This window comes from Dermacentor silvarum, chromosome 11 (genome assembly GCF_013339745.2).
Source record: "Dermacentor silvarum isolate Dsil-2018 chromosome 11, BIME_Dsil_1.4, whole genome shotgun sequence".
Classification (NCBI taxonomy): Eukaryota; Metazoa; Arthropoda; class Arachnida; order Ixodida; family Ixodidae; genus Dermacentor; species Dermacentor silvarum.
This window is the reverse complement of record NC_051164.1, coordinates 82,666,435-82,687,855: the sequence shown is the minus strand read 5'-3', so window position 1 is coordinate 82,687,855 and position 21,421 is coordinate 82,666,435. Positions and strand designations below refer to the sequence as shown.

At 47.6% G+C, this 21,421-nt stretch overlaps 1 protein-coding gene and 1 long non-coding RNA gene across 3 annotated transcripts in view; one reads left to right on the top strand and one right to left on the bottom strand.

The window, feature by feature from the left end:
- The window catches only part of LOC125941603 (uncharacterized), a 129,575-nt gene that overhangs the window by 22,134 nt on the left and 86,020 nt on the right, over positions 1-21,421 (bottom strand). For both annotated transcript variants that reach the window (XR_007464476.1, XR_007464475.1), the window contains exon 3: positions 5,224-5,322. This is a non-coding gene — a long non-coding RNA (uncharacterized LOC125941603). The remainder of the gene's footprint in view (positions 1-5,223; positions 5,323-21,421) is intronic.
- Positions 48-19,198, top strand: LOC119432706 (piwi-like protein 1). The gene is made up of 9 exons (XM_049659233.1): positions 48-197; positions 2,598-3,218; positions 7,543-7,917; positions 8,462-8,728; positions 10,240-10,455; positions 11,493-11,633; positions 13,217-13,789; positions 14,446-14,829; positions 17,602-19,198. The coding sequence occupies exons 2-9, from the start codon at positions 2,769-2,771 to the stop codon at positions 18,055-18,057; spliced, it is 2,862 nt and encodes a 953-aa protein (XP_049515190.1). The 5' UTR covers positions 48-197; positions 2,598-2,768; the 3' UTR covers positions 18,058-19,198.

Here is a 21,421-nt window from a genome sequence, read left to right as displayed (position 1 = left end):
TGGTTCAAGCGTTCAAGACGCCGGGGAGAAGGCAAAGCCGGCAGAGCCGCCGTTCAGATGCCGCCTAGAACAGGTGTAGTAGGGACGTTGGACATCGGTGTCTCCAGCGATAGGCGACTTTGAGCGAGCGTCGAATGACGTGACGAGCCATAGGAGGCGTCCTTGGCAAGACTGGAGAACACCCGCGACTGAAACACGTGAGTGAAACGTCATTACGTACTTTTAACGTCGGATTGAAGAGAAATTTGCGCGCGAATGCCCAACCTGATCAGCGCGTCCGTCGATCTCTTGCCTTTCGAGGAAGGAGACGTCGCGTCTTGCTCGCCGCTCGCAAAGACGTGCCGTACCTTGTCAACTGAGACGCACCGGCTTATCTTTGCGAACTAATTACTCGCAAGGAAATCGCCCTGATGTCGTGGTTATCGTCGCATTAGCGTTTCAACGACCGCACCGCCGACTTCGCGACAGTGGTTGCGTTTCTCGTCGCGTTCTTGCAGCGCAGATGAACAAACAGAGGTGTTACCTGACCGCTGTTTAATTAACCTGACCGCTGTTTAACTAATTCTCATGGCCCCGAATGGGGCCAAAGAGAGTCATTGAATAGAATTTTCGCCTTCGCAACACTTCTGCAGTCGCGTGGGCAAAAATGTACCGCAGCGTCTCTGTGGCGCCTCGTCGGGCGGCGTGCTTTTACGGACACTATGGTGAATAAATAGACGTTGCAGTCGGTTGAAAGACAGCGTTGTGACGATTGTTGTGCTACGCCGAGGCTGTTCAACTTGGCGGATGTATTTTTTTTTTTTTTTGGCTCTTGGAGATACGCGTCGGGGGTTAGGCATAGGTGGAAGGGGCTGCGCGACACCACCTATATCTTTTTAATAGGGCCTGGCCTCTCTCAAGTTTGCGACCGAAGGGATTAAGAGCGCGCCTATGGATATTCATAACTAATGTGCTGCTTGCCATGGCTCTTTGGAATTCATAGCTGCTGCGAAAAGAGTAACTAATTCTTCCGATCGTCCGATCAGGAGCGCGCTTGGCGTTTCCTTCGTTCACGTGTGCGCGGCCGGCGCGTTTTGAATCGCGTCGCGCGTCTTGGGAGCGGGAATCGTGAGACGCTTATGGCGTGCCCGATTCTTTTAGCGTTCGTTATAAACTTATAAGCACATCGAAAGGTTTGAATTTGATGGCGAGGAATATGCCATGCGTTCCTACATTGTATGAGCCACTGCGCTGTGTTGCGGAGCAGGAACGCTGCAGTGTAACTAACTGGCCGGGTCTGGATATGCGTGTTTGCCGGACCGGCGCTGGCCGGACGGACATAGTGAGACGCGGCTTAGCCCCTCCCCCCCCCTCCCCCCCCCCTCCGCCTTTCTTTCTTTCTTTCTTTGTCTTTTTTTTTTTTTTCATAGCGACTGAGCGCTTCTCGCGTCGGCGAAGCGTTTGGTGCTCCGTTGGCGAGCCAAGGTTCGCGGCGCCTCGGAGTTGCAGTTTCGTGATAGCCCACGTATGTCGCGCGTGAGCGTTGCCTGCTGGACAATTCACATGAACGCCGACTAAAAAAAAAAAAAATTGTTTAGAACGTTCAAGCTGCGACGAAACTTTCTCTCTCTCGCAAACGTTGCCTTCGCGCATTTTGGTCGGGTAATTTTAATTCACTTGTCATTACGAGTGACAAAGTGGACAAAAGTATGCAGAAACTCCGCTGCAGTTGTCTAATATCATCTTAATTTGGCTGGCCGTTTTCGAAGCCCTCTAGACCGCTCTCGCGAGCGGCGTTGACTTCGGCTGGCTGAAAGAGGGCGGCGTCTCAACGAACGCTCGTAATCACAGGTGGGTGCGTGCGCCGGTTTTTCCCGGGCAGCGCCTTTGGATAGGCGAAACATCGGACGTTGGCAGTAGTCGTGTGGCTTCGCATCTTCCATTTCCTCCTCGGAGAGCGAGTCCTTGTCCTCTTACCTCTGAGTTCGGGGAACGCCAGATCTGCCCGACTCTGCTTCGGGAGATGGGGGCGACCAGTCGAAAATGCCATATGTATGCGTAAGCATACCCCCGAATTTCAGTTGGCCCACCGCCATATTTCAAGTTGACCCAACCCAAAATTTCGGGTTGCCTCAGCCTCAAATTTCAAGTTGGCCGCCCCCAAATTTCATTTGGCCCTGTTGCACTTGCTTCATGATGTACTTTCTTGACATTTTATCTACCCTTTTCTCCCCCCCTTCCCCAGAACAGGGTAGCAAACCAGATATTCCTATCTGTTTAACCTCCCTGCTTTTGCCTTTATTCCTCTCTTGCTACGCCGAGTTTTATGCCTGTACATTCTTATTTAAACATGGCAAAACTTAATGGAAAGCCAATAAGAGTATTTTTTATTTCAGTTGTGGATAGTTCATCAAAACAATTACTAATTAAATTACTGTGCTAATTATTCACTGAAATAATAAAGTATTGCCTCTTTTTGTACGAATGACTTCTTCATGGCCTGAAATGAAGGGGAATCGTGCGTGGGCTTTGTGGGAGATAACATTCTTTGCCTGTTGTTACACTGTGCAATGCGTTTCTCCTGCTTCAGAAAGTGTGTTACCATACATTCTTTGCAGAGAGCATCATCTTGACGTTTCAGCTTGAACTCCCCCACCTTGTTAAAACGCCGAGTTGAAGCGCCGCCCCGGCTTTGAATCCATTGGCACCCTGCTTGCATCGAGCACCTGACCACCCCTCCTCCTCTTCGTGGAGAGTGGTTAACGCAAACCGCAGCGACAGCAACTGCAATGGCCAGCAGCAGTGGCAGCGATCAGGGACCGGCCTACGGCCGAGCCCGGGGCCGCTCGCGAGGCCGCTTGCGCCCCTCCGAGACACCCAGTCCGGCGTCGAGCGTGTTTGGAGAGCAGTCTCCCATGTCAGCCAGCCCGGCACCGAGCGTGTTTGGACAGCAGTCTCCCATGCCAGCCAGCCCAGCATCGAGCATGTTCGGACAGCCGCGACCCGCCATGCCAGCCAGCCTGTCATCGAGCATGTTTGGACAGCCGCAAACCCCCGCGCCACCCCAGGTGGCCATGTACGGGGCCATGGCGCCTCCGCCTCCTCCAACGCTGATGGCTCGTCGAGAGCAGCCGCCTTCTCCGGCGCTGTCGTCTAGCACCCTGTCGGACATCAGCAGCTTGACGTCCTCGTTCGGCAAAATTTCCGTCAGTGGCGCTGCCGCAGCAGTCAAGCGGGAGGTAAGTTGTGGTATACAGCACCAGTGGCGCTGGCGTACCGTCATTTTGACTACAGTTTCCTCCTACATGAATTATTGGGAGCGCACTCTGGTGCTGGTGTCTGTGGGACCTGTAAATTCAGCCAGCATGCGAATGATGGGCAGTGCATGAAGTTGCCTAAACTTTGTCCTTCTGGCTTCAGACGGCTTCGCGACTTTGCAGATTTATCATGTACAGCGAAATACCGATTTTAATAGATTCGCCTTGATCACGCATGCGCACCGAGTCCAATTGCCTTGCTGTCCTTCGGGAAACTGAGTGCTTGAACGCACAGAAAGTTAAAGCGTAATAAGTGTCACAGAATGTTTCTGAATTCACAACAAGCACAGTGATTTATAGACAAATCCGTGTACTAACCATTATTCCCATGTTTGCTGAAATGTTGCAGCGACAGCGCTTTCTCTGGTGATCATTGTAGTAAATGCTTATGACCTTCCACAGTGTTATGGTGCACTTCAAGAGTGCTTCTTTTCAGTACTTCAAGAGTGGACTGGCAATGCTCTTGCTCCACCCGGTGCCATAGTCGGCGAATCGCACTAAAAGCAACAGGTGGCACCCCAAGGGACAGCTTTGTCCCAAGGTTATGACTGTCACGACAGTCGTGATGTGCCATAATTTGATTAATTACAAAACTGATTGAGTTCAATTTTAGCTAACAGCACTCGGCAATTTGTCTCCCAAGTAGCCCGCCTCATCAAGTAATTCAGCTGAGCTGAAAGAATTGCAATATCATGGATGTTTAAAAAGTCTGTTTCTATCATAATATGTAACAGTTATTTTGTGTGTGTGCGTTCACGTGTGCGTGTGTGTTCGCATAAAGGCTTTTTCTTTGGCGCTAGTGATTGACAGTCATACTTCTTATGTAAAGGTATAGAAAACTGGGCTAGTTTGCATACTTGCACATTCAAACAGAACAGCATGAAATTCAGAGGTGCAAAAACAGAGAAAGAAGCACGGTGAGCGAAGTTTAGTTGAAACAACATAATCATGTATGCATATGCACTGGTAAACGTAAAATCCATACTGCTGGCATTGACTTTTCAATGTGCTACCTCTTTTCTCTGATGCAGATAGACAAGTGTTATAGACGACTGGATTGAGAAATGTGATTAGAATATATCTGCAGGCATAGGCTGGGTTTGGCTGGTGCAGGGTGTAGGCAGATATCCCTAGTTAAAATTGCTGACTTTAAAATGCATTTTTATCCCATTTCTAGCCTGTTCAGCTCATGGTTTTTAGTAGTCAGATTGGAAGGGAACAATAATCAGACAGGATTCAAAATATTCATTCAGGCACCGCTAGAAGCCCTTCAGCAGTGAAATTAAAACTGGCCGATGGCAGTGATAGCATTTTAACTCGCTGCTGGTTTGGTTTTCTCAGATGCTGCATCAAGTAAGCTGCATTATGTCAACTTGAAGTTGTACGTCACATCAGTATTTCTCACACACACCTATGCACTTCCTTTCCGCATGTTTTAACACTTCTTATCCTTCAATGACAGCTTATTCGCTATCTATATGTATATATTACTCTGGAGTTATAAAAGTGACCGTGTTAGCTTTTTACACTTAGGCACAGCAATCTGAAGAGGGCACATTTTAGTTGTGATTTGAGAAAAATATGGTGCCATGTCAGAATTGCACATGAACGCGAGAAAGCTAACTAGAAGGCAAATTTCCCCTTCTACAATTGCCACTAAGTAAAACGCCGAGGTGACTGACCACAGAGGCTTTTTGGGGGCTAGAGCACACTTGGCGCCCAGGTTGGTCCACAATGACACACCTCACTTTGAAGTAATCGGGCATGCGCGGTGTTATCTGCTCGAGCTCGCATTCCATTCCAGCGTAACAGTACATAGGGACAATAAACTTGCTTACCGCAGGATTTAAACCGGATGGCCACGGAAAGGGCAAAGGGGCGGGGGGGGGGGGGGGGGGGGGGGCTTTGATTCGTTTCACCACCATACCTTGGAGACATGTGGGGAAGTATGCCTGCAGAATGTTGAGGTGTTTCAGGAATGGCTTTCTCCCATGGCCCCGAGAGTTTGTAAGAGAACCGGAGCGTACTGAAAGTAGAAAAAAAAATTACCTTCAGTGAGCTGTGTCTTCGATGTAAACGAGAGTTATGTTAGCCCGACTGCTGACCTGGCATGAGAGTGCAAGTGTGGGTTGAAAGATCGAAGCATGCTCATAACAAGATCACACAAAGGAATATTTTTGTAAGAAATGAACTGTTCCAGATACTGTATTAGCATGTTGCCATGCTCCAGTTTCTTTAACACTGAACCTCCTGTCTGTAACTGCAATGGCACCTTCATCTGTTCAAATTGTGGCGTCTTTCAAATGTTTATTCAAATTTTTAAACAATATGGCTGTCAAGAGATGCACAGTAAAATTATTATTACGCCGCTAGTGTAATATTTGGTTGTGTGAATCACCACCTGACAGTTTGCATGCAACAAAATTGTGGCACTATCTTAGATTGACGCCAGCACAGTTGTCTGCTTCTGAAAGTATGACAACACATGTATGAATTAGTCAATGGATTCAACCTGTGCCATTAAATTTGGTTACCACCAACTGTGCTATCAGCATTGGCGCTGGCACTTCCTAATGAAGGTTAACAAAAGGTAACATAAGGCTGTAACAATAGGGCTGTCCCATGCACCTTTCAAAGTAGATTTGACGGCAGGATACTCAACAGGAAAAGATAGGATAGAGCGCTAACAGCGAAGTGCTGAATTTTTGTAAGCGGGATACAGTTGAACCTCATTATAGTAGGGCTATTTTTTTTACCTACACTTTGTGCAGGCTCATCCAGATAAATGTATTGCAGGGCACGTTGTGCTGCATGTAGTATTTTGCATTAGCAGACGAAAAGCACCCGACTTCACGCCCACTGGTTGTGTATATGCTCTTGCCTTAAACTAAAAGTAAATGTATGAGTTCCTTTGAGCAACAAATCTATACAAACTGCCGCAAAATAAATCGCGAATTCGAAGTGCACAATTCCTCTGTGCTTATAAGACAGCACGGAGTCTGAAACAGCCGGCATCTGTCAGTAAGATAACTATCTTCTAGGAAGATTAGCTCACCTTCTTCTGTGACGCATGATTACGTCAGCACTTCCCTGCCGACCCTGCAGCGAGCCTTCACTATTTTCGCCATAAATGCGTACCAACAGCGCCAAGAGTCACAGACAAAGTGGTGCCACGCGTTTGCAACTCAAGCGTGTTGGTCTCTCTGCTACCTAGACTCATCAAAACTGCTGTGTAGAATGTGTGGTTTTCATGTTACACTTCCGCTTAAAAAAAACCTACACTGATAACGAGGAAGCCAATTTCCCGCACTAGCTACGCTCGTGTAGCCAGTGTAGGTAAAAAGAAAAATGGAACTAGTAGCAAAATCTTACTCGACACAAAAATTTCATTGTTATATAAAACATTCGTTATAAGCCTACACAATGGACAGTTGTGTAGACAGGGAAAAATTTGCAAATTTCCAACTTGCGCTGTTATATCTGATCGTTCGTTATTGTTATTAAAAAGTGGAATATAAGGGCTTCTGAATTAATTTTATTCGGCACTCTATCCTCATGCTTCTGTATTTGTCCAGTGTCACGCTGTTAAACCTGCTTTGTGCCCAATGAGGTTTTCATCTTTTCGGTTCTGTGTTGCCTGTCTGCACTTGACATGCGACACTGACATATGTCAATGACATGTGTGTTAAAGTGTCTGCTGCTACACTCCGTTTCATACATAGGAGGCTTCTCTGACCGTTTGCATCGGCGACCAAAAAGTAGCTCGTCACGTACGAAATAAATATCTAGGTGCGCGTCATGTAATAAGATGTAAATAAATCCTGTACTTTTATGACATCTTTATTACGTGAAAGTCGTCGGACATTTGAGCATATTTGTCACCTAACGAGTGGAGAGACACTTCTGCGACCAGCGGCCACAGCACATCACTCGCGCTCGCGTCAAATACACAGTACGCCACATATTGGAAGCACGAAGGTGTAAAACTAATACTTCATTTGACGTAAACTTGCTTGCAGAAGCTGTTCTAGAAATACATGTAGTTATTGTGTAGAAAGCATCGGCAAATAAAAAGTAACTGCATTGCGAGACGTGCGGAGTGAGACACCTATGACTGCACTACTACTTCCGTAGTTTGCGCAGCGTTGGCTGCCAAGTATTAAAAAAAAAATTGGATACACTAGTACTGGATGACCGTGCAAAGTACTCTGCCTCTCCCCAACCTTGTCCTTTGCCACATCCGCAGCCATTTGAGAATGTCATCACCGAGAGCGCGGCGGCCTTGAGTGCGGCTGCTGTCGTTGGTCGTGGTGCCTATCGGGGCCGCCGGGACGATCTGGCAATGCTGGCAACGCGTCCCACGCACATGACGGACAAGACGGGCCTGTCGGGAAATCCAATCAAGCTGGTGGCCAACTACTTTCGGCTGCTGTCGCTGCCCCAGTGGTGCGTTCACCAGTACCACGTGGACTTCCTGCCACTGGTCGAGTCGAGCCGCATCCGACGGGCGCTCATCAATGACCATCGCGAGCAGTTTGGCCAGTGCTTTGTGTTCGACGGCATGTCGGACCTGAAGACGCCTACACGCCTGCAGCGGGAGATTACCGAGCTCTACTCTCAGGTAAGAAGAAAAGAGAAATGCTGCCGATTTGGACTCGCGATCGAGGGAGTGCTCTTGAAAAACGCGCTCTCTGCCCGAGCTTGTTGGATGCTTATTGCAGAAAAGTGTGGCAAACGAAACAGTTGGTCTCGCCCATTCTTATCCGCTCCACTTTGGGGAACACGTACGCGAGGTGGTCGTCAACATAGATCTGGAGTCCTGTACTGCAGTCTCTCTCATGTCGTCCTTGCGTTGCTTTGCTATGTTCATCTGCAGGAATCAAGAGGTTTAGACCTCCTGGGGTTTTATAACCTGCACCTAACTAAGTCTATGCACATAAGCTTTATATTGCATCCCCCCCCCCCCCCCCAATATAAATGCAGCCGCCACGGCCGGTATCAAATCCGTGACCTTGAGCTCGGCAATGCAATGCGATCGTCACTGGGCCACCGCGGCAGGCATCACTGGGAATGGCCTCATCCTTATGTTCCTTATGTTGAACCTAGACTAAGCTGCTGAAAATGCTGCCACTTCTTTTGTAAAAATCTGGGTTCCCTATTTGCAGCGGCGCACGGACGGTGCCCCCATCACGATCCGCATCAAGTGGGTGCAGGAGCTGGCCCCGACCAACCCAGACCTGCTGCGGCTCTTCAACACGCAGATGCGCCGCAACCTCGAGCACCTCGACTTTGTGCAGATCAACAGGCACTTTTTCGACAAGCGCGCCGTGTCAACGATTCCGCAGCACGGCCTTGAGCTGTGGCAGGGCCTCGTCACTGCCATAGGGCAGTACGAGACTGGTGTCATGATGGTGACGGACACGGTGCACAAGGTGCGTCTGAGTGTGCATACCGGATTAGGCGATCTGGCTCTCCACATTTCAGAGAGACACTAAAGAGAAAAATGGTGTGACGATAGTACTAGTAAATTAATCTCCTACAATTCCAAAAAAGAACACTCTTATGGCTCATTCATACCAATGACTTACACAGGTCGCAAGTGGTCGCGATTCGGCATTTCTCTTTAGTGTTTCCTTTAACCATGTGCATCCCTACATCTTGCACGCCCAGCAAACGGCAGTCAAACGGGCTGCCTCAGGCTGGGACAAGCGCTTAAACAAGGGCACTTGTCCTGGTAGAGCAACAACTGTTTTTGAGACGTCAGAGTTGATTGTTCCCTTGATGAGGACAACTCTCCTAGTCTAAGTAATGGCTCCAGCCCGGCACAGTCCTTGGTCGACCACCGTTCAGCGCAATCTTAATTTTCTTGTGAATAGTCTCCAGTCTCCATGTTCCCCATGAACTTGTCTCGTTTAGTTATCACTTAAGAACCTTGTGTTGCGTATCCCAGCAGCTTAGTGCATCCTTGTTTATTTATCACATCAATAAAGGACAGGCCTTGGCCTCAGTTTTGGGAACTCGCTCTGTGCCGTGCTGTCATGAAGTTTCCTTCAAAAATTACTCTGGGGAACTCGGGCTCAGTGATCGTTCAACTGCTAGGTAGTATTATTTATTTATTCACAAATTCCTTACAGGCCTCAACAGAGGCATTGTGTTAGGGGGGCCAAATACAGTGGAACCTCGTTGATACGATTCTGCATAATACGTTCTTCGGGATAATACGTTTCCCCCCATTATATACCATTTTTTTCTTTTATACGATTATGTTCGGATAATACGAGATTCGGATGATACGTTTTCTGGTTTCCGTGAAGATTGTATCAACGGGTCTATATGAAGTCTATACAGTAGTACATGGATTTGTCAAATCTTCTTGCTTGTGGCTTCAAACTTTATTGGGGCATTATAATGCTTATCCAGGCGGTCAGAGTTTTCTACTGTGACCAGGCGGTCAGAGTTTTCTAATGCAGCAAGGCAATAAGTTTATGTGCACTTGCAAATTGTTGCACTCATAATTCAATATCTCCTTAAAAATGAATATTCTGTTAAGTCACAAGGCCATGTGAAGCCGCAAGGGCGAAGTCTAGGCAAATCTATGTACTAACCATCATGGACGGTCATGTGCTAACCATAATAACTATGAACGGACATGCTTGCTCCTGTCCCGTAGACACTAGCAATTAGAGTTCTCGTTAGTAGCTTTTGTAGGAAACAGGTTTTTTTTTTTTTTGGGGGGGGGGGGGGGAGGGAGGGGGCATATATAAGCATTTGAAGAAACGGAGTGGAGCATGTGCATTGGTAATTATCTGTAGCAGGCAAGCCTGTAATTGGCCTTTAGAGGTGTCTACTGGAGAACTTTTGCAGGTTTGAGGTTTAGCACGCGGATACTGCGAAGTTACGACCTGCGCCTAAAATATGCCCCACATTTTTTTTTTTGCTGCAGGTGCTACGGCGGGACAGTGTCCTAGACCTGCTGTCGCAGATTTCGGCATCTGGTCCCAACTACCGAGATGAAGCCATGAAGCGCGTGGCCGGCTGCATCGTGATGACGCCGTACAATAACAAGACATATCGCGTTGACGATATCGACTGGGATAAGTCACCGTCGAGCATCTTTGAGACCAAGGAGGGGCCCAAGAGCTACGTCCAGTATTACGAGGTGCGAGGACCAAGTCTATAATACCAGGTTAAATTTGTTGCGGAACTTCCCTAAAAAAAAATTACCAGACGAAGCTCTCGTACTGCAAATCGTTTAGCTGCCCGAGAAATGGTGTATGTGGGTTTGGGGGCAGAAACTTGGAGCTTAACAAAGAAGCTCGAGAACAAGTCAAGGACCGCACAAAGAGCGATGGAACGGAAAAGGTTAGGCCTAACGTGAAGAGACTTTTGGAAGAGTGTGGTGTGGATCAGAGAGCAAACGGGGATAGCCGATATTCTAATTGACATTAAGAGAAAAAAATGGAGCTGGGCAGGTCATGTATATGTAGGATACCGGTGAACCATTGCAGTTACAGAATGAGTACCAAGAGAAGGGGGACAGAGCGGCGCACCGGGCCTGGTCGAGGGTCGCCTCCCACGACCAATTGCCGAGTGCCGTCCTCGACTGCGCTTCCCTTCTCTTGGTAGCCGTCTCGCCGCTAACAAGAGAAGGGAAGCGCAGTCGAGGGCGGCAGAAAACTAGTTGGAGCGATGAAGTTAGGAAATTTGCAGGCGCAAGTCGGAATCAGCTAGCACAAGACAGGGGTAATTGGAGATCACAGGGAGAGACCTTCGTCCTGCAGTGGACATATAGGCTGATCATGATGACGATGATCAGTTTGCAACGCCGAAGGCTGTTTGAAGCCAGAAGGACAAAGTTGAGAGAAATCTATGTGCGTACTGCCCATGATTGCTGGCTGACCTACCTTATTTACAGCTGCAGTAAAAACTAGAGCCGAAATTCCCTCCTCCAACTTTTGTAGGAAACTGCACTGAATTGGTGGTGACAGCTTTTGTGTTGCGTGGCTACTGCAAATGTTGTGATCGTGTGTACTTGTGCGCCATGTTCCTGTGGTTACTCGGGTGCACAAAGCCTACAGAAAGGCTGTTTCACGCAGCAGCGCCACTAGTGACACAATGTGACAATTATGTCCGCTTGACATGGTGATCGACCTCTGTGAACTGCCAAGCAAGAGCAGTGTCTTGTCCCCTGTGCAGGACCAATATGAGAAGCGGATCCGTGACCCGCGGCAGCCGCTCCTAGTGTGCCGCCCCAAAGAAAAGGACCTGCGGGCCGGCCGCACCGATAACATATATCTGGTGCCTGAGCTATGCGTCCTGACTGGACTGACTGATGAGGTGCGTATCTTGCTCGGAATTGCAGGGCTGTGCTTGCCTTGGCACTAGCTGCGTTTTCCTAGTGCACCATCTTAACACGACTGAAGGGATATTTACCACCTCAGCTCGTCATGGGCAGTTGCCACTTTTGTGTCTAATGAATGACGAGTACACATGGTCATGGGTATTTCACAGGTTTTTAGAGTGCATGGCTTGCGACTATGTGTGAATATCCACTGTCTTGTTAATATTTGATCGAATGTTAATCTATTCGATATTCGCTTTGGAACTTATCTAAGACCCAAAGCTTCAAACAGCGCCGCAGTCAGAGTTGGAAGAAATTTCAATATCTGAAGTTTTTCAAAGTATTTGAAACAAACGAATGCACACGTTTCTCCGCGTATAAAACGCACCCTCAGTTTTTACACCCAGGAAATAAAAAAAAAAAAATATCCGCACGTGTTACCCGCCGGAATCGATGCAGTCTCTGTTCGTGAATGCACAACTCTTTCTTGTATCTTCAGCGAGCTACTCTGTTCTCCGCCTCTTGTGTGACTCTGATATCAATGTTCAGCTTCTGCTGCACTGTAAAGAACTGTCGTTGAGGGCAGCTCATCATAATCCAAGTTCTGGTTTGCCAGTGACCCATACACTATTCACTAACTACTAACACAGCTGTAATGCAAGATTGCAAACCTGAAAAAAAAGGAGAATGAGCAACTATGAAACACGTCAGGTTGGAAAGAGGGCGGGGTCCCTTAAGAGATAACAGAAATTTGGATGGCAGAAAACTCTCCTAAAGGTGCGACTTTCTGGCGGCATGGTTGCGCTACCTTGAAGGCACACCTAAATGCGAAATTGGCCCATAATTTGCACCCCAATTTTACTGCCAAATTTTTGTTCAATTTTTTTCTCCCACACTTTTTTAAACACAAGCCTCCTACTCCCCACCGCTGCCCCAAGTCTCTTTTCATCAAGCTAGCACGGTTGCTTGTGACCATGCCAATTTGGTTCGGCAATCGGTCAGTTTCGTTGCAAACGATCTTGGAGCGCCGGCTGCTACAGAACAGAAAGTGGTGAAAGCACTATTGGGAATTTTGCGGCAATCATGTGACTTGCAGATGTGACTGAAACTAATACCCTCGGGGCCAGAGGCATTTTAGAGGGGAGTGGTACAAAAACAAATGTGCTACATCGGAAGTAAACAAAACGTAGTGATTAATATGAACAGAACGCAATGCTAGAAAAAAGGAGGTTTCAATACAGTGTTAGCTGCTTTGAAACCTCTTGTATTCTAGCATTGTGTTTTGTTCATATTAATCACTACGTTTCGTATACGTCCGATGTACCACATTTGCTTTTGTACCACTCCCTTCTATAATGCCTCTGGCCCAGAGGGTATTATAAATAAACTCGGTGTACTATCTTCTGTGCATGCACTTTGTGTTTCCTCCTTTACCCATCTTTTTGTCTCCTTACCTCGACCTCGGTGTAGGTTAGGAAATCATTGATGATGACGACGATGAACGTCTGTCAGTTGGTGTTGACATTCCCGCCTTTCCAACTTCGTCTTTCTCTCTGGATTTTTATCCAACCTGCTACAGATGCGTGCCAACGTGTCCGTGATGCGCGACCTGGCTCAGCACACTCGAATCGATCCGCCAAAGCGCGTGCGCAACCTACTCGAGTTCATCGGGCGCATCAATGGCAACGAGACCATCCGCAACGAGATGGAGTCGTGGGGACTACGGTTCGACAACGCCCTGGTGAGCATCGACGCGCGCACCCTGCCCCCCGAGAAGGTGATGCAGAGTGGCCAGGTGTACCGCTACAGCCCCGCCACAGCCGACTTCTCGCGCGAGATGCGCGACAAGCGGCTGCACGTGGCCGTCGCCATCGACTCGTGGCTGGTGGTGTGCCCCAAACGCGAGGAGGGCAACGTGACCGAGTTTGTGCGCAACCTGATGAGTGTGTGCCCACCCATGGGCGTGCGAATGGGCCAGCCCCAGATGTTGCAGCTGGACGACGACCGGGCGGGCAACTATGTGCGCGCCCTGCACGAGCTTGGCGGAGGGGGAAACCTGCAGCTGGCTCTCATTGTGGTGCCCAACAACCGCAAGGACCGTTACGACATGATCAAGAAGCAGGCCTGCGTGGACCTTGGCCTCCACACCCAGGTACACGTAGTTTCTCTCCTCGCTAATCACCATCGTAGACTGCGGAACTGCAAATGTCGCACCTGCAATTAAGGTAGCGGACGCAGTGGGATTTGTTTGCTTTCCGTGTTTCTGCTAATTATGTTTAACATTTGCAGAGTAGCTTTAGCAGAGCTCCCAGCTCCGGGCACTTTCTTGCTTCCCATCTTTGTCATCTTTCCATCCTTTCTCCTTCTGTACACTGCTGACCGATGTTGGCCAGGTGCAAGACAGCTATGGTGCAGTTGGCAGGCTTTCCTCCTTCTCCATCTATCAATCTCTCACGCTCTCTCTCTCTCTGCTAATGATAGCGGGCTCTGTGCTGTTAGTATATTTGAGAACTGTGTACTGCTTTATTTCATTCTCTACTGTTCCCAAGGACCAGCGCAGCCATTCTTCTGACGTGCCACGCGTGGTATTGGTATGACATGGCATCTGACACGACATGCAGTGGTTTGCAAAGTATTATGCTCCGGCTGAAGAGTCTTGTTTAAGCATGTTGGGAAAACTCGGATGTGCTTTTTTTGTGCATATACCACTATCGCCAGCGCATCAACACTTCGTTTTGCTTTCATCACAGGTTCATTCACAAACAACAATATGACCTGTGTCCGCCATTGCCGCGCAATCCTTTGCAGGTAATCCTTGCCCGCACCATCGGCAACCGCAAGAATGTGCGATCGGTGGCCACCAAGGTGGCCATACAGCTGAACTGCAAGCTTGGTGGGGAGGCCTGGTGCTTGGAGATCCCGCTGTCCAACACTATGGTCATTGGCTATGACACATACCACGATGCCAGCTCGCGCAACCGGTCGGCGGGCGCTTTTGTTGCAAGCATGAATCGCACATTTACACGCTGGTACTCGCGTGTGTCATTCCACGCGTCCCACCAAGAGCTTGGCAGCACGCTGGCCTTGCATCTGCAGGATGCGCTGCGCAAGTATGCCCAGGTGAATGATGGTGCCTTTCCTGAGCGGATCATTTTCTTCCGTGACGGTGTCTCGGACGGCCAGATACCACAGGTGAGCCTTGCAGCAGACTCGGGCGCTTAAGGGCGTATAGCGCTCATTGCAAATTACCCGTGAAAATTCAGTAACCACTGTCGTCTGTTATCTTTTGAGTCATGACGGCAAATACATGCACCTTGATAGGCCACCTACTTCTGAGCTGGTTGCACCAGCTTGTTGCACCATTGTGCAGGGAGCGTGCGTGCCATGTGCTGTTTGTAGGCAACTAGTTAAATGAAATGTGTAGGCATAATAAATGAGATGGCACTAAAGTGAAAGTTTCGGAACTGTTGAATTTGTGAGTCATGGGACATCAGTTGTTTGCAACAGCGGCATTCTGCAAATCAGTCATTCTCATTGCTCTTCTTTTGCAAAGATGCATATTGTTAAGGTACGCATACCATGTCCCGTGACAGTGGCCCCTTCCCATTTTTGGATACGCTTCACCGCATATCGCATTTGTATTGCGGCGAAGCTGATCAGTCAAGTTCCAATTATCTGGCAAAGGTCTATTTCGGGATCGAAATAATGTAAGTTAGGGCCCATAAAGATGGATGGGCGCCTGCCGGAACCTTCAGTCTTGATCGAACTAACTGGAGTAATAATGGAAGTCGTTTGGAAGTCTACTGTACTGGAAGGAAGTCTACTGTACTGTAATGGAAGTCTACTGCACCACCAAATTCGGGGTCCTTAAGGAAAATTAACTGAACTGAGGCATACTGTTCCCTTATCTGTCCACACTTCCTGCAGTCAATGAGTCATTCTATTTGAATGATTCTATATCATACAGGTCCACATTACAAGGTGGACAGGTTGTCATTTTGTGCCGGGGCAGCTGCGGAAAACTTTGAAAGTAATCTACAGATTGAGTGTTTTCTAGTCTACGATTCTCAGTAGCATGTTTGTATTGAAGTAAGGCCAGGCTGCATTAACTTGAAGTGCTAGTTTGTTAAACAAAGTTCTGTACCGCATGGCCACATGAATACATAGACTAATTTCTTTTGCTTTGCTAGAGATACTAAAAAAAAGGAAAACAACTGACCTTTAGACCGCAGAGTTTCATACAAAAATTACTAAAGGGAACTCAGGTTAGTGTCTATGGCTAGTGTCAGGGAGGGCGGCGAGCATGGCAGTTAAGCCAGAATGGGAACACTAATAGTACATGGATTTGCCTGAACTTCTTCTGGCTTCAAACGGCTTTACGACTTTGCAAATTGATCATCTTCATCAAAATATTGCTTCGTTAAATGCAGCGATTCACCATGATTCTGCGTGCGCATAGACACTTATTGCCTTCAGCATTTAGGACTCCTTTTGAAATTTGGTCCGATAAAGGCAGATAAAGCATAGCAAATGGAACCAGAAGTATGTCTGAACCCCACAAACATGAAAACTGGATCAAATCTGTATATTAACCGTTATTATTGTGGCAGCTAAACAATGGCAGTGCCAGAGATCCCTCTAGTAATTTTTTTTTAGGAAGCTGTGTGCTTTAGACGGTGTGATTAAGTGTGCTTGCTCATGCGTGAAATGTCGCACTGAGTACTCTATGGCACTGTGTACTCCCCCAGTGCTTGATTTGGGGCAGTAATCTTGAGCGATTACATTTGAGATATTTCAACAAGCGCGTGATCTATTATACATGAGTCATCGAATGTTCTACAGTAATTGCTGGTGCCCGCGTGTCTACGAGAAAGTGCTTCACAAGTCGCGTCGCGCATACAACCGGATTACGCAACGTTCGGTGACGACAACGGATAGAACCATTCATAACATTCGAGTAAGTGTCAATCATGCAGGCGCGTCTTGCGCCAAGCAATGGGCGCCAAGCATTGCGCCAAGCAGTGGGCGAAATGCAGTCCCCGAGAAAAGGCAAAATGAGTACACGTGTCAATATGGTCGGCAGCATTCAACAAATCCAGTGCCAAGTTGCGTGAAATATTGCGGAAGTGATTGTATCCCAGGAAGTGACGATGACCTTGCACAATGCCAGGAATGCAGCTGGCCATACACTTTTGGCACGCCTGGTGCCGAGTCGCAAGAGAAATCTCGTGAAAGTGATCACTCGAAATAACCAACCCTGGTGTTTCACCGAGTGCCACTTCGCATTAAAGGGGCCCTGAAACACTCTTTGAACATAGTAAGATAACGCTGCCGATCTGTCGTAGAGGCTGTTGTGAACATGGGAGGCAAACATTACTGCACTGCTTGCAGCAGGGAATTCACGATCTACTGTCAAACGCAGCGAAAAGTCCCTTTCGCAATGTCGTCGTCAAGTGTCATCGAAATCGGCTGGCCTTCCAACGCTATTGGCCAATTTCATAATGGCGAGAGCATTCTCAGTAATGCATAATTGGTAATTTTGAGTTAAATAGATGTAAAATACGTATATATGTCTGCAATCTCGAAAACACCGGAAAGCCATTTCCTCTTTGCACTGTGCGTAGCTGCGTTGGCTACACTTGGTGCCCGAGATGGCAGTGTCATGCTGTGCGGCTGACACGGAAAGTCGCGACAAGCCCCATCGCCACCGCGACAATGAACTTTAAGCCGAGGCTTTGCCCTTTTGGCTTCTCCGCTGTGTAGCTTCCAGCACACTAGTGGAGACTAAAGGAAAGAGAATGTTTTGTGGTGTGAAATTTGTGAGATCACATCCTTTAACAGTGAGTCCATGTTACGATTAGTTATAGAAGCGTTTGAAGGCCTCTCTAAATGTTCTCCCTTGTGCACGCACGCGGCGGTTTGCGGATTCTCGGGTGCCTTCGCGCCTACCTACTACTACCGCAGGTGCGCGAGTGGGAGATTGACCAAATCGTGAGCTCCCTGGACGTGCTCTTCCCGGGCGTCGAGCACAAGCTGGCCTTTGTCGTCGTCACCAAGCGCATCTCGACGCGCTTTTTTGCCCACAACACTTCCGGCGGCTTCGGCAACCCGCCGCCGGGAACCGTCGTCGACTCGGAGGTGACGCGGCCCGAGCGCTACGACTTCTTCCTGATCTCTCAGAGCGTGCGCCAGGGCACCGTCGCGCCCACGCACTACAACATCATCTACGACACCACGGGCCTCAAGCCGGACCACATGCAGCGCCTGTCGTACAAGCTGACCCACTTGTACTTCAACTGGCCGGGCACCATCCGGGTGCCAGCTCCGTGCCAGTATGCTCATAAGCTGGCATTCCTCGCTGGCCAGTCGCTACATGGAGAGCACAGCCCGAGGCTTGCCTCGACCCTCTTCTATCTGTGATTGGTTTTTAGTGTTGTATTTGATCGTATTTTTTGCCTTAGTCGAATTTCAATGAAAAGCATTTCTCTACTCGGACTCTGTCCTTTCCTCTTCTCCTTGCCTGAGCACGCTCTGTAATGCACGCTGAAAATTCACCCACGCCGTCCTTTCTTTTTTTTTTTTCTCCACTAACCTACCCTCCTAACTCTGAAATTGGTCCCGTATTGAAACGCACGCCACTTCTATTTTGGATATTCTATGCAACATTATTTTTCTGGTATCTGCGTGCAAATTTATGCGTATTGAACTAAAAAGGTAAGGTCTGTCTGCGATTTCAGATTTGCATGCTGAAATTTCGGCCATGCTATATTTCCACTCGCCTGCCTTTTTAAATGATAGTGCTATGGTGAAGGGCATTTCACTTCGGTGTTGTGTTGCTGTTCTACACTTTATTTTTTTTTTCTTGCAGGCTCCATTTAGTATCTGATCACAAATTCTTGGGCACCATACTATTTCCTTTTCATTCTTCATCTCATGTGTGTGCTTTCCGCCTTTTGTTGTCTTATTTTGCATGCAATCATCAAGGGGTCGTCTTTTTTTTGCTTGCTGAAGTCACTTAGCAAAGCTTTTTTTTTTTTCTGCCATTGTTGAGATCGTGCGAATCGTTTATTTAATTTTACCAATTTTACCACGTTGTAACGCTGAACGAACCAAGTCAGTTAATAATTATTGATGCGTAGAACTTGCCCCGTTTCACCAATGAAATCATTATGGTAATTGTGTTGTTACATTGCTGATTACGAGCTTATTTTCAATATAGCATGTCTAATGAATTAATTACCTTCTCATTCGTGAAGTACATGTATAATTTGTTAGAAATATTGGGCAAAGAAAGGGTTTTTGTTTATCCTACAATGGATTGAGAACTTGCTATCAATGAACTACTTACTGTATATTGTCCAACCCATGTCATTTGGCATGTGGTAGCTGAGGCCCATATCGTTATAATCCAAGGCCCTTTCTGTGTGCATTTTCATGCTTGTTTGTTCCATGTATTCACTTCTTTTCGTTAATACCTGAGCTCGGTAATTTGTCTGTCTCCTGCCCACCCCCCACCCCTTTCCCCCCCCCTGCAGCATGTCTAAGATTTAAGCATGTAATCCCCCCCCCCCCCAAAAAAAAAAGAAGAAAGAAAACCCTTAAACTGTTGTTCTGTAACGTTACTATACCTATCATTGATGCGGTGTAATAAGGTTAATAAAGGCTGTTCATGTTGCAATGTTTTGGTATTGGTAGCCATTTAATTTTCAGCCACCAACGCTGCCAATTGAATGGCTGCTCAGACCTGTCCTCCATGGGTACAGGGATGGTGACAGAGCCTAATGTAGATGGTCGTGGCATGCCAGTCAAGTATTTGTGCAAGGCATTAAGTTTCTTACAAAAATTCTTGCAAAGAACTGTGGTGCTGCGATTGTTTCAGCTACCGCTAAACCTCGATATAACGAAAGTCTGTAAAATCAGCAATTTGCTTCGCTATATCGAAATTTCGTTGTATCTAAATTCGACCTTTTATGTGAATGGGGCCGCACTGTTTTTTAATTATCGGGCAGTCGAAAAAAAAAGCAATTTGAATGAGAAAACAATTAATTTTGTTGAGTTTGGGAGTCTGGGACGAATGATACGGTTTCATGCCACAGTCGACGATATCTTCACATCGGCAGGCGGCACGAATTAAGCGAAGCCAGCCAGCGCTATCGCGTCCACTCCGCCCCAGTGACTGATAGCGTCGCCCGCAGTGGGACGACGCTATCACTGAAAAGCACTGGCAGCGGGGAGCGAGTGCTTCGTCTGCCTCTCGTTTCATTGGATCTCCGAAACTCGAGATTTACGCAACGTGCAATACTAAACGCGCGGGATAATAGCTTACATGATGCCACGCCGTCTCGGCACGCCCACCATTTACGCGGCGGATTAGTATGGTATGGTAGTATGGTAGTAGTGATTTTATTGAAGAAGCAAATGACGCTTATTTCTGCTGCCAATGGAGATTGTTGTGGAAAGCGGTGAAAAGTTGGGTTAAGTGCAAACGCGATAACTGTCTCTCAATAGAAGACACCTCAACCGCGTTGCACAGAGGGGAAGTGGGATTGCCCAATAGGGAGCATGGTGCAGTGTCCGGGGAAGGGGAAAAAGGAGATAAAGATGTTGAAAGGAAGGGAAGAAAGATTAGAAGCAGCAAGAGTCTCATCCGATCGTGGAGGTTGTCGCGCGGCTGCGCATGCGCTCAGCGCTAGCTCGCTCCCCTCCCCCTCTTTCCCTTTGCTCGCGCGGTAAGGCGGCACTCGTGATTCGTGAAGCAACCATCTTGTCTCACCCACGTACGCTTTCACTGGCACTTTTATAAAGCACACAGTGCGCGGGGCACGATAGGATCTTATCGCGAACTTTGTACACTGAACATGACGCTGCTCCACTTCGGCGGTCGCGCAGCGCGCGGTTTGAGAGGTGCGTTCGCAAGCAACCGCTCGTAATTCAATCATTTCACCATTCTGCGTCCGCGGAAGTTTCCACTTATTGTCTCGGTATTCCTTTGCGGCGGCAGTAAAATGTCGTTATAATGAAACGGCCTATAAACACGCTTCGTTATATTGAGGTTATAAATGCATGGTGTTCTATGGACAAAAGGTTATGAAAAGTGAAATACTTCGTTGTATAGAGAATTTCATTATATTGAATTCAGTTCACTATACCGATGTTTAACTGTACATAGATTTGTCTAATCTAACATTTATGCTTGTCGCTTCGAATGTGCTCATATTATCCTCGTGCTATGGAGCCGAGCAATTGTTCGTTTAAATGCCCGAGGGCTACAAGATTCCGTACGTGTGCATAATCATTGCGAAACATTGCATTAATTATGCAGTACTACCCTGTTGAAAGCGATCGATTTACAAGGCCTGTGGCATAGATGTTAAAAATAAACGGGCTTAATAAAACATACCCGCCGTGGTTGCTCAGTGGCTATGATGTTGGGCTGCTGAGCACGAGGTCGCGGGATCGAATCCGCGCCACGGTGGCCGCATTTCGATGGGGCGAAATGCGAAAACACCCGTGTGATTTAGGTGCACGTTAAAGAACCCCAGGTGGTCCAAATTTCCGGAGTCTTCCACTACGACGTGCCTCATAATCAGATCGTGGTTTTGGCACGTAGAACCCCATATTCTTTTTTATTAAACATTTAAAATAAGCGAAAAAATCCGTGTATACTATCCATCATTACAATGTTGGCTAAACTGCCATGCTTGCAGGTATGTAGGCACTAGCATCCAAGTTGCTTCTAGTAAATTCTTGTAGGAAAAGCTCTGCTGTCACGTACAGTCAGTGC